The sequence below is a fragment of the Eubalaena glacialis genome, chromosome 1 (assembly GCF_028564815.1).
Source record: "Eubalaena glacialis isolate mEubGla1 chromosome 1, mEubGla1.1.hap2.+ XY, whole genome shotgun sequence".
Lineage (NCBI taxonomy): Eukaryota > Metazoa > Chordata > Mammalia > Artiodactyla > Balaenidae > Eubalaena > Eubalaena glacialis.
In genome coordinates this window covers 6,274,709-6,286,999 of record NC_083716.1, presented here as the reverse complement: position 1 = coordinate 6,286,999, position 12,291 = coordinate 6,274,709, and the positions used below count along the sequence as shown (strand labels likewise).

General features: G+C 43.7%; 1 protein-coding gene across 1 annotated transcript in view; it reads right to left on the bottom strand.

Annotated features, from left to right (window-relative positions):
- ADAM12 (ADAM metallopeptidase domain 12) overlaps positions 1-12,291 on the bottom strand; it is a 390,595-nt gene that overhangs the window by 57,863 nt on the left and 320,441 nt on the right. Inside the window, exon 12 of the mRNA XM_061183918.1 lies at positions 2,762-2,939. Coding sequence (XP_061039901.1) covers positions 2,762-2,939 — 178 coding nt within the window. The remainder of the gene's footprint in view (positions 1-2,761; positions 2,940-12,291) is intronic.

The following is a 12,291-nucleotide window of genomic DNA, read 5'->3' as shown; positions in this document are numbered from 1 at the left end:
TGTAGGTAGTAGACAGAGATTCTTAATCACAATGAACTGGGGTTAAGACAATAATGCACCTTCTTGAAAATAGTGGCCATTATTTCTGGGAGCAAGGGAACAGAAACTGGTTCCGGTCATGAGCTGGGGCAGTTGTTCTGACCCCGTTTACTCACTGATGTGGTGACACTGGACGTCTTCATGGTCCGGGGGATGCGTAGGCCAATATGAAACAAAGGCATGATGGATATTTCCAGGGCCTGAGCACTGAGTGGGGGGTAAAGAACCCAGGTCCACAGGTCTGACTAAAAGTTTTGGTCAGCTTGGAAACTGGGAAATGGGCTTTCATACCCTCAGACACAGTTTGAGCTTAAACTTTAAAAAGAAGTTTAAAAAAAAATGAAAGAAAACTAAGAATTGAGGCAAAAGGCTTGCCCGCGACTTTGAAAGATTTCTTGGAAGAAAGAACTTTGGATGAGGAGAACGAGAGTTCTCTTCAGATAGCAAGAACTTCTCCTATTAAATAAGGACCCTAGGGGCTTCCCTGGTGGTGCAGTGGTTGAGAATCTGCCTGCTAATGCAGGGGACACGGGTTCGAGCCCTGGTCTGGGAGGATCCCACATGCCGCGGAGCAACTAGGCCCGTGAGCCACAACTACTGAGCCTGCGCGTCTGGAGCCTGTGCTCCGCAACAAGAGAGGCCGCGACAGTGAGAGGCCCGCGCACCGCGATGAAGAGTGGCCCCTGCTTGCCGCAACTAGAGAAAGCCCTCACACAGAAACGAAGACCCAACACAGCCAAAAATAAATTAATTAATTAAAAAAAAAAAAAAAAAAAAGAATCCTCAAATAAGGACCCTAAGCACAGAAATATACAGTTGGGAATTACACGGAGGGAGAACACAGCTCTTACGTAAGCAAAGAGTTTGAGTTCTTCAAAGCTGTCCTGCAATGAGCTGCCTGGAGAGACAGTAAACACCCTGGGAAAGCTGAGTGACTTCTTGATGGAGGTAAAAGAGAAGACCACAACAGCAGGCTGGCGAATTTCAGGCACTCAAGCATTTGCTGACATGATGGTGGCGGTGGTGACGCTAGTGGTGGGGTTGAGGTGATGGCGGTGACAGTAGTGGTGATGATGGTGGGGTGGTGGTGGACATGGTAACAGTGGTGATGGGGAGGGTGGCAGGGATGCTGGTGGCAGTGCTGGCATATGGAATAAATGATGGCTAATAGAGTCATTCCAAACCTGAGAGTTCATGGCTCCAGGAAGAGCTGTCAAATTTATTCAGATTAACAAACAATTACAAGGAGTTCAGATCAAAGATAACCATTTCAAGTCAACATGACCTCTCCTGAGAAATAGGAGTAATTTAAACTAGTTTTGTTTTTTTCTTTAAGCAATTAGAAAAAGTCTCCAAGCAATTTCCGCTTTGCATAACCCATCCCATGATCGTTTCAAGTTTTCCTCTGCTAATCTGAAAAAGAGTTTCTGTTAGGACTTAGGCCTTTGTTCCTGCATAGTAACCATTCTCTACGCACTGTGAGCAAAATTGAACGCCGCTGTGGACAGCACTGTGACCTTGGATGAATCCTGATTTTGGCAAGGGCACAAAAACATTTCATCAAACCACCTTTGCAACCCCCATCCCCTAGAACTTATATTCACTCCCAATATTCTTACAGAAATGGTCAGATGGAGACCAGGATCGTTGCTGCTGATGTGGGAAAGCTCAGAGACTTGGAGATTGGACATGATGAAGGTTCTATAACCAGTTGTTTGTTTGATGAACACAGGAATTTGAGGGATGTCCCAGAGTCTCAGCACAAGTTCCCTTCCATCCCCGAATCCCCCTTTCAGAGCAGCCCTCCAAGACATGCTCTTCCTAAGCCCTCATCAAGCCGGTTTGTGAATTTAGCTAAGCCCATCTTGAACTTGACTACCACTGCAGCTTGCACAAGCTCTCAGGGAGGGACTCCCACATGGAGACAGCCTGCTATACAGACGACTGGCTTTGATTTATTCTAAATCGACCTCCTTCAAGTTTTGAGGGGGTACTTCTTTCACCAGGTGGTCTCACTGTGTCCTGTCTTTCTCTTTCCTTCCCAAGATTATTCAGAGATTTAAAAATGGCTGTTATAATTTTGATGTTGATTAACTTTATCTTGGGCCCTACAGAAATGAGAAAGAAAATGTCCTGACACTGGCCGGAAAACAGGGTTAAATACGCCTTTTGCTGGATAAAAATGTTCCCCGCTTTCGCTTATTTCTTCTGAAAGCTAACAAGCAGACAGGCAGGAGCCTGGGCGCCTCAGGCCGTCCACACAGAGGAAGCTGTGGCAGCAGGAGCAGAATTTCAACTTGGGAAGAAGCTCTTGGTTAAAGATGAACGCTGCTTATTCAAATTCCCCTCGGGTGCACACCTTACAGAGAGGAAGGCTTGGTTACTTACTAGCCATTTGAAGCCAGCATTCCAAGGCTTTCTTCTCTGTCAAACTCAAAGCTAAATGCTTTTTCGTTGTTCTTGCCCTCATCCTGCCTACGCTACTGCGTCCTTCAACAGAGAAGATTCTTTGTCTCGTTAAACCAGTGAGACAACTTATTCTATGCAATACTTAAAATTCAAGAAGGCCACCCTGGCTTATGAAGTTTGTTCAAGGTGGTCATGTAGGAGTTTTCCATCCTGCATTTCTAGCACTTTCATTCTACCGCACAATTCCCTCAAGGTCTTGCTTCTTGGCCCAGCCGCGAACGCGAGACAAACATTCTGGAAACGTCTCTCTCACCTCCGGTTCCCCACAGTCACACTCTTCTCCTTCTTCGACGTATCCATTCCCGCACTTCTGGCCCCCGAAGGACTGCGTCACTTCCGGCAGGTTAAAGAGGCACATACCCATGCCCTTCTCCAGGCTGGCCTCCAGGTCCTTCCTGCTGCAGCTGCTGAACACCATGGGGAACGGGTACCTGCAGGGAAGAGCCAGGATGTCAGTCGTCAGGGCACTGAAAGGCCTCGCGCATCCTTCTCGTGCAGCTGTGCGTGGTACCCACGGGCGCCATCTGCCTGGGTGGCCACTGTTAGTCTCAGTGAACAAAGGCTTGAATGGTGTAAAATGAGGCACCTTCGACTACACCCTGAGGTCCAATCCTGCACAGTTCCAACACCACTGATGAGGAAGTGCTTTATCCAAAAAGAAATGACCTTTGGATGGTTTTCAGATCAACAACTTTAGATTGTGTCTCATTACAGACATCATTAATAGTTCTGTGTGAAATGATATAATGGAAAGTGAATGCTTAGGATCTGTAGCTTGTAATACGAATGCTATCTATGTTCATATTGGAAAGTACAAAGATGAAAAAAGTACATTTAAGTCGTTAAGCCATTTTGAGTTTATTTTTGTGTATGGTGTGAGGGAGTGCTCTAACTTCATTGATCGGAAAGGCCATCATCAAAAAGTCTACAAATAATAAATGCTGGAGAGGGTGTGGAGAAAAGGGAACCCTCCTACACTGTTGGTGGAAATGTAAGCTGGTACAGCCACTATGAAAAACAGTATGGAGATTCCTCAAAAAACTAAAAATAGAGCTACCATATGATCCTGCAATCCCATTCCTGGGCATATATCCAGAAAAGATGAAAACTAATTCAAAAAGACACATGCACCCCAATTTTCATAGTAGCACTATTTACAATAACCAAGACATGGAAGCAACCTAAGTGTCCATCGACAGATGAGTGGATAAAGAAGATGTGGTACATATATACTGACATATACAATGGAATAGTACTCGGCCATAAAAAAGAATAATGCCATTTGCAGCAACATGGATGGACCTAGAGATTATCATACTAAGTGAAGTAAGTCAGACAGAAAGACAAATATCATCTGATATCACTTATACTTGGAATCTAAAAAATGATACAAATGAACTTATTTACAAAACGGAAACAGACTCACAGACATAGAAAACAAATTTATGGTTACCAAAGGGGAAAGGCAGGGGGAGATAAAGTAGGAGTTTGGGATTAGCAGATACAAACTACTATATATAAAATAGATAAACAACAAGGACCTACTGTAGAGCACAGGGAACTATATTCGATATCTTGTAATAATATGTAAGTGAAAAGAATCTGAAAAAGTATATATAACTGAATCACTATGCTGTACACTAGAAACTAACATAACATTGTAAATCAACTATACTTCAGTTAAAAGAAAAATAATGAAGGCAATCATTATCCCAAGGGAGGGGGAAGGTACAAATGACTGAGCTTATCAACTCCACGGCTTCACAGACACAATCCCCATGGTGGATCAGGGCCGGCTGATACTGGTTTGGGCCTATAAAGGGCAAACCACTGTCTCCCCAGGCACAGCTCTAAGAGAATGGAGGTGGTCAGAAGTGCAGGTCCTGCCCTTGCCTCAAAAAACCAGGGCTACATAGGGATGTGGCCGAGTTGGCCGACTTCCCTGCAAAGCTCGTGCTCCCCCTTCCATGGTCCGGAGGGGCTGTGCCACCCGCCTCGCTCCCGGGTGGGCTGTGTGATAATTCTTGGTGATGGAATTAGCAGAGGGGAAATGATGTGTGTCACTTCTGGCCGAAGGTAGTTAAGTAGCTGTTCCTTCCTTTCCCCTGCTGCCAGCTGTGCTCAGACCAGTCCAACGTCCTAGGAGGGGGACGAGCCAGGCACAGCACCCGGTCCTGACTCACTGACAGCACAGAGCTCCATGGCGTCACATGCAAGGGAAACACATCTCTGTGATGGTAAGCCCCTGGAAATTAGGGGTTTGTTTCCCACAGCAGCTAGTGGTCCCTAACGTATGTAAAGCATCTGACTCTCTTTTACGAATGCGTTTTCCCAGGTCTTAGGCAGCGATTATCATAAGGGCTAATCACACCAGAAAGCCAGGTTTTATTATTTAGTGAGGAAGCAGGACCTGCTGACCAGCAAGCTCAAGCACCCTCTCCCATGAAGACAGGATGACATTATAATTGGATCCCAATCAATTGGCCAAACCAATGTGTGCCACTAGGTTTCCCTGAAGACTGCAGACTAGCCACCATTCAATGATTGAGTCTGGCAATACTTCAAGATCATGATGAGTTCCAGGGCCAAACTGGTAACACTGCACTATCTCCCCAAGTGTTTTCTACCAATCTCAGGTTATTAACTCTGAAGTATAATTCTAATCTACAAGTAAGTTAATACATGCAAGTCTTGCTCTTGGATACAAAGACAATAAACCAGGACTTAGCTGTAGTGCTGTAACAAAGTTCCTTTCGAAATCTTTATAACTTTCCTGGGCAGACAGATTGATTGTTCCTGGTATCAAAAGTGATACTGAATAGCTTCAGATGGTGAGCCACAAGAAAAGTGTAATTTTGTCCATGTAGAAGAGCTTTGTGTTGAAAAGATGACAGTACATCACACAGGGAATTGAGAGCAGTACTTCGCTTTGCAGTGGAAGAGATGGAATGTTCTCCAGTGTAAGCATTTCCCAGGACGCCTCTATCTCAAGGCCTGACCCAGGAGACTAAACCTCATTCTCACTCCATGATACCCAACGAGGTGCTGTGATGAAATCTGACCAGCTCCTTCTGGGAGGGCACTGATTTCTAGAAAATGTTGAAGTTAATTAGGAAAGACACAAGGAGAAATTGTAAGCCTTGGGAATGGTTTATAAGCAAGATTAACAGCAGTTCATAGCAAGATTAACAGAAGCCCAGTAGAAGAGGGGTATCAATCACCCTGCTTCGCAAGTGAGCAGAAGATGCCCACGAGCGTCCGGGGATTGGAGGGCTGAAACCAGCTCCAGAAACAGCTCCGACGAGCCCTCCCATCTCACTGTCTTTCAAAACAACAAACACATTTTGGGTTTTTGGGGGGATTGACATTAAAAAAAAGGGATAGAAGCAAGATGAATGAGATCAGTTTAAGTCCAGGATTTAAAATTCAGAGTATTTGGGAGAGGAGAACAGATCAACTGTTAGCAAAAAAAACGACTCTTTTCGTGTCTGTGCTGGATGTGGTCAGATAGAAGTCGAGTTATCCGCGTAATAATACATTTCTAGTTCTCTTAGTTTTTTCCTATTCTGTTGAAGGACAAACCCCAGGTGCTTTTAAAGTTCTCTCTCATTTAGAATCGTGGAGGAATAGCATCCACCCAATTCGCAGCTTTCCAGCCTTGCTCCGAGGAAGAGCGTCCAGGCGCTAATTCCTCCAGGTGCCTCTGCTGTAACAACAAAGCAGCAATGTTCTCCTCAGATGCCAAACGAGGTGTGGATGAGTTCACCGACACTGAAACTGACCCTTGCTCACCACCACTCACAACACAGAGCCGGGCCTCGCAGCGTGTAACCCGATTTCACCAGCAGGACGCCTGCCTTCAACGTCAGTATAATTAAAACCTCCAGCAGCTGCCGGCCATGGCTCACAGCTCCTGAGCCAAGAGCACACGTGAATAGGTCCTCTTTCTCTCCAATCTGGGCCTTTCTGACTCGCTCAGAGTGACCCCAGGGAGGCCCCTTGGGAAGGCCAGCGACCCTTCCCCACACCTTCCTGCCCTCTCTGTGGACTGGACCGGTCAACATTCCCACCTCTACGTGAGGATGGAGAAACACCTCTGCCATCCTCCACGACCTCTCTCTTGATGACAAATGGCAATGTGTCCAAGGAGCACTTTGTACCTGCAGAGTATCTTTACTGCCTTCATCCTTTCATGATTTCTCATCATGGAGAACAGGTGACTATTTCTCTCTGATAGAATATTCCTGAGCCCTATTTGGGCATTTAGAGAAAGTCAGGCTTTAGAGGAAGAAAAGCACAGTAACCTGTCACTCATCATTCAATTATTCTGCAATTATTTATTCAATACCTACTATGTTCCAGGCATTGTTCTAGGCTTTGGGGAGATGGAATGAATAAAACATACACAAATCCTGGCCATGGTGGAGCTTGCATCTAGTGGGGCAGACGAATAATACAGAAGATAAGGGAATCAATTACCTATTAGAAAGGAATGAGCATTAAAGAGAAAAATAAGACAGGTCGGGGGAGAGGATGTGCGAGGTGCTGACCTTTTAGGGAGGGTGGTCAGGGAAGACCTCACGGAGGGGAAGGCATCTGGGGCTCTCACCAGAAGGATGTGAGGGAACAAGGTGGAAGAACATCTGGAGGAAGAACGTTCCAGGCAGAGGAAGGAGCCAGTGCAAAGGCGCGTGGGCAGGCGTGACTGGCCTAGAGGACTTTGTTCAGCAGAAAGCAGCAGGCTCTTCTTTCAGTAACACACACCCAGAGGGGCGACCCCCTCCCCAGAGAAGACCCCTAAGCCCTTGGAGGTCAGGCTGATGGCAAAAGACTACCATGGAGCATCATTCAATGGGGGAGGGGAGCTTTGCCCTGCATGAACCAAGCACTGATAATGGCTGAAGGTACTTTTCATAAGAATTTCAAACTCTTATTCCCCCACACTTTTTTTTTTTTTTTAAGCAAACTAGTTTTGATTGACAAGCAAGGGTCTGCCTATCATCTCCCTTCTGCTGGGACCATCTTGGTTGATCGGTATGTAGGAAGGAAGAAGAGAGTAACTAAAAACTGTATCTAACCTGATGGCCCTCCCTCAGTAAACAGAATTCAGTGATCTAAAATGATTTCATGCAAATCAAAACTACACTGAGATACCACCTCACGCCGGTCAGAATGGCCATCATTAAAAAGTCTACAAATAACAAATACTGGAGAGGGTGTGGAGAAAAGGAAGCCCTCCTACACTGTTGGTGGGAATGTAAGCTGGTACAGCCACTATGGAAAACAGTATGGAGGTTTCTCAAAAAAACTAAAAACAGAGTTGCCATAGGATCAAACAATCCCACCCCTGGGCATATATCCAGACAAAACTATAATTCAAAAAGATACATGCACCCCTACGGTCATAGCAGCACTATTCACAATAGCCAGGACATGGAAACAACCTAAATGTCCATCGACAGATGGATAAAGATGTGGTACGTATACACAATGGAATACTATTCACCATAAAAAAGAATGAAATAATGCCATTTGCAGCAACATGATTGGACCTAGAGATTACCATACTAAGTGAAGTAAGTCAGAAAGACAAATACCATATGATATCACTTATATGTGGAATATAAAATATGACACCAATGAACTTATCTACGAAACAGAAACAGACTCACAAACAGAACAGACTTGTAGCTGCCAAGGGGAAGGGGGGGTGGGGGAGGGATGGAGTGGGAGCTTGGGGTTAGCAGATGCAAACTATTATATAGAGAATGGATAAACAACAAGGTCCTTCCGTATTAGCACAGGGAACTATATTCAATATCCTGTGATAAACCAGAATGGGAAAGAATATAAAAAAGAATGTATGAATATGTATAACTGAATCACTTTGCTGTACAGCAGAAATTAACACAACGTTGTAAATCAACTATGTTTCAGTTAAAAATAAATAAAATGATTTCAAATCTCAAGAGATAAGGGAATTTGATGATACCAAATATCAGAGTCCTGTAATTACAATAGAATCCTAATTTACACATATTTAAACACCTTATACAATACGTCTAAGTGGTCACTGGTTGCACAGTGCCTAGTGCACAAGAGATGTCACTGATTGTTGGCTTAAGGACTCAATGAGCAGTTCATTGCGGTTTGCATGAAAAATGGGCCAGTGGACCTTGAACAAGACATGGAATCCACTCCCCAGCACCGCGTCAGGATCCATAGACAGGATCTATCAGCACAATGATTATTCAGACTGCTATTTCTCCAATTTGCCCACACAAAAGAATGCCTCCAGGGAAATGCTTGCTCATCTCCCTGCTTCCCAGATACCAACTCTGCTTCTGAACTTTTGATGATAGCAGAATGAAACTTTGGGGATAGTATGTTCACTACTCCTTCATTCATCCACTCACTCACTGGAGAAGTAATTATTACATTTAAAGCTCTGAGGAGGATCCAATGATGACTAAAATATGGCCCCAGCCCTTCCCACTCTCCCCTTGCTGGACCTTTGCCAAGGGAACTACTGGACACGCCTACTCCCCACACTGCCTCTCCAGCCATATAAATAAAATATCAGAAATACAATACATTCACATATATAAATGCATCATGCATATTTATTCACATGTAGAAATTATATAAAATATATAAACATATATAATTATATTGAACTGATATACACTCTACATATTTTTCTGGAATAACTATTTGAGAGCCTGCTTTAAGCTAGATAATATGATGGGTACTTTTTCATAGTAATATTTTCTTCTTCTTTATACTTTCTTTTTTAAATTTACATTTTAAAACAACACAGTGAGATAGGTATTGTTATTCCCATTTTGCAAATGAGGTGAAGGGACTTGTTTAAGAGTTCTCAGTTAGGGGATGGCAGAGACTAGATCTGATCCCAAGTTCAGTTATTTAAAAAACTTATGTTCTTCACTGCAGATATCATTTCAGCCCTGGATCACCTGCAGTAAACTCTTGAAACATGGATGGGGATCAATACAGCCTTGATGTGCTGATTTACATACGAAGGAGGAATCCATCCATCACTCAAACCACCTGCCTGGATCAGAGCCCCTCGGAGTGTGGTCCCAGCTTCAGCATCACCTGGCAACCTACCAGAAATGCAAACGTTCAGACCCCATACGGACCTGCCGCCTGAGAAAAAATCGGGGGTGGGGTCCAGCAACTGTTTTAACAGGCTCTCCAGGTGATTTCATTTTAAATTGAGGTAAAATTCACATAACAAATTCACCACTTAAAAATATATAATCCCTTGGTTTTTAGTACATTCACAGTGTTATGCAACCATCACCACTAATTCCAGAACCTTTTCCTGAGCCCCCAAAACAACCCTCACCCCATGAAGCAGTCACTCCTCATCCCCTCTCCCCCAAGTCCCTGTCAACCACTAAGCTGCTTTCTGTCTCTCTGGATCTGCCTAGTCCAGACATTTCATATAAATGGAATCATCCAATATGTGATGTTTTATGTCTGGCTTCATTCACTCAGCATGAAGGTTCATCCACGTTGTGGCACTATTAGTACTTCATTTATTTCAATGACTAATATTCCCTTGTAAGTAAGACTACACCACAATTTGTTTATTCATCAGTTGATGGTCCAGATGATTTATCAAAGTATCAAAATTAACGCTTGGGAACAACTGACCTCAGTTTAAAATTCAAATGTTGTAAAGATCATATATGGACAAATCCACACCTATTTGTGTAAACAATAAGAAATGCAAACTAGGTGCGTTATAGGTCAGCTTTCTTGCACTTAAATTAGAAATAGTTCTACTTCCCCCTGTGGTTCCATTTTCTAAGAAAAGTTCGATGTACAGCGTTTTGAAACCTCATGTGATTGTAGGCATGTGCTAGAAATTCCATGAGAATCTGTCTCTTAAAGCCAAATTCAAATCACAAATGAATTTTTCAAGTATCTTTAAGTGTTAGAGCAGGTTAACTGATTAATCATCGTACTCTATACTAATTAAGGTACCAGCAAAGGTTCTGACTGTGAACAGAAAGATATTTCTTTTCTGAAGTTCCTTCCACTTGTTTCAAACTCCAAAGTATGATAGTCCTGCCTCCCTTTGGCTCATTTTGTTCCTTTCTTATTTCATAGCTTTATTCCCTGGACTGTTAATGAAAAGAACATTGAATTGGGCCATATAGTTGCTCATGACATTGAAGATCCCGTGTAGCCCATGGTCGGTAGTTTAAAAAGACAAGCCTCAGTTTCTTCTACAGCTTTCAGCAAACTCATCACAATGTGCTTTTTAATACTTTTCATAAATTATCCCAAATATGCCAGGACGGCAGCGAATTGAATTGACATATAGCAGGGACAGGCTGGTGCAAAGCAATAAAATTTGAGAATTATTCAGAAAAGAACCCCCTTTGCATGATATTTTCCCTTGGCAACAAGAATGCTTTAAAATGATTATACCTAGGACCCAGAAAAAAGTGTTGCTTTCAGCTCACAGGCAGAGAATTTCTTGCAGACACCCCGCCAGGGTGCCCGGCTCCTGTTCAGATGTGACCCCTTTAGTTATACACATCTGCCTTTTTTCCTAATATTTACCAACCAAGGACACTTGGGGGCAAGTTTACCATGCTGAATGCAAGGTTAGAAATAAAAAGCCAATGAAATAGACAACCAGGTGATTTTGGAAAACACACACACACACACACACACACACACTTTTCAAAAGAGGAATGCACTTATGGCTTCCCACCGTAAATGCAGTCACAGCTTAATATTTCAGCCCGTCACCAAGTTGCCAAGTAAAACATTATTAGGGGTTACTTTTACTTTGACAAATCTGCAGTCAGAAAATTCTTTTCTTGTAGGAGCCTATTGTGCATCTCACGGCTGTATTCTTGGGGGTGAATCATACTAAGCCCATTTATCAATCTTGACAGTGGAAGTCGGGAGTTATCTGCCTTGCAAAAGCTCTCTGGGAATTATCTTTTCTTGTTGGCAATTAGGCAGCTAGGGAAAGCAGCTGCAAGCAGGCTGGATTCACTGGGGCTGCAGGTCACTGTTCTCGATGTTTCCTTTGACTGCCCTGCGTCATTAATAAACGTGTGCTGGGTCCCAAAGAATCCATGTTCCTCAGCTCCAAGCTCTGGTGGGCGGGGGTCGGGGGGAGGGGGACAACAGTCCGCAGGCAGATTGCAGCAAAGAAAGGCAAGTGACCGGAGGAAGAAGGACGGAACAGTCTGGGCAGCTGCTGAGAACAGCTTGGAGCTGACATAACCGTGTGACAGGAAAAGCCAACGTTGCAGGAAACCAGGGACGGGAAGCCATCCAGATTTCTCTGTTTAAATCGATTGAAAAAAACAAAAAAAACACCTCACATCTTCTACAGCTGGTAAATGATTAGATGGTAAAGGGATAACTGGTTTGGGGAAATATGTTGCTGACATTCCGCCTCCCACTGATTTCTTCTCGCAGACTGAGATGGAGTTTTATTTTCTCCTGACAGTGGAAGTGACAGAGGCAGCAGGCGTGGGAGGCTACTGTCGATCTGGGCACATGGCACAGAGTAGCTGGAGAAGAATCAAAATTGGGAGACTAAGTCTGAGCACCCCATCTAATCATTAAAACTAAAGCTCAGTTTTAAAACCAAGCCTCAGTTTTCACACCTGCAGACCGGGAATAATAACTACCCTGCACGCGGAGAGAACAAACGAGCTTCAAACACAAATTAACACAAAGTAATTAATTTGGTTAACTTCAAAGATGCTAGCTGCCAATATT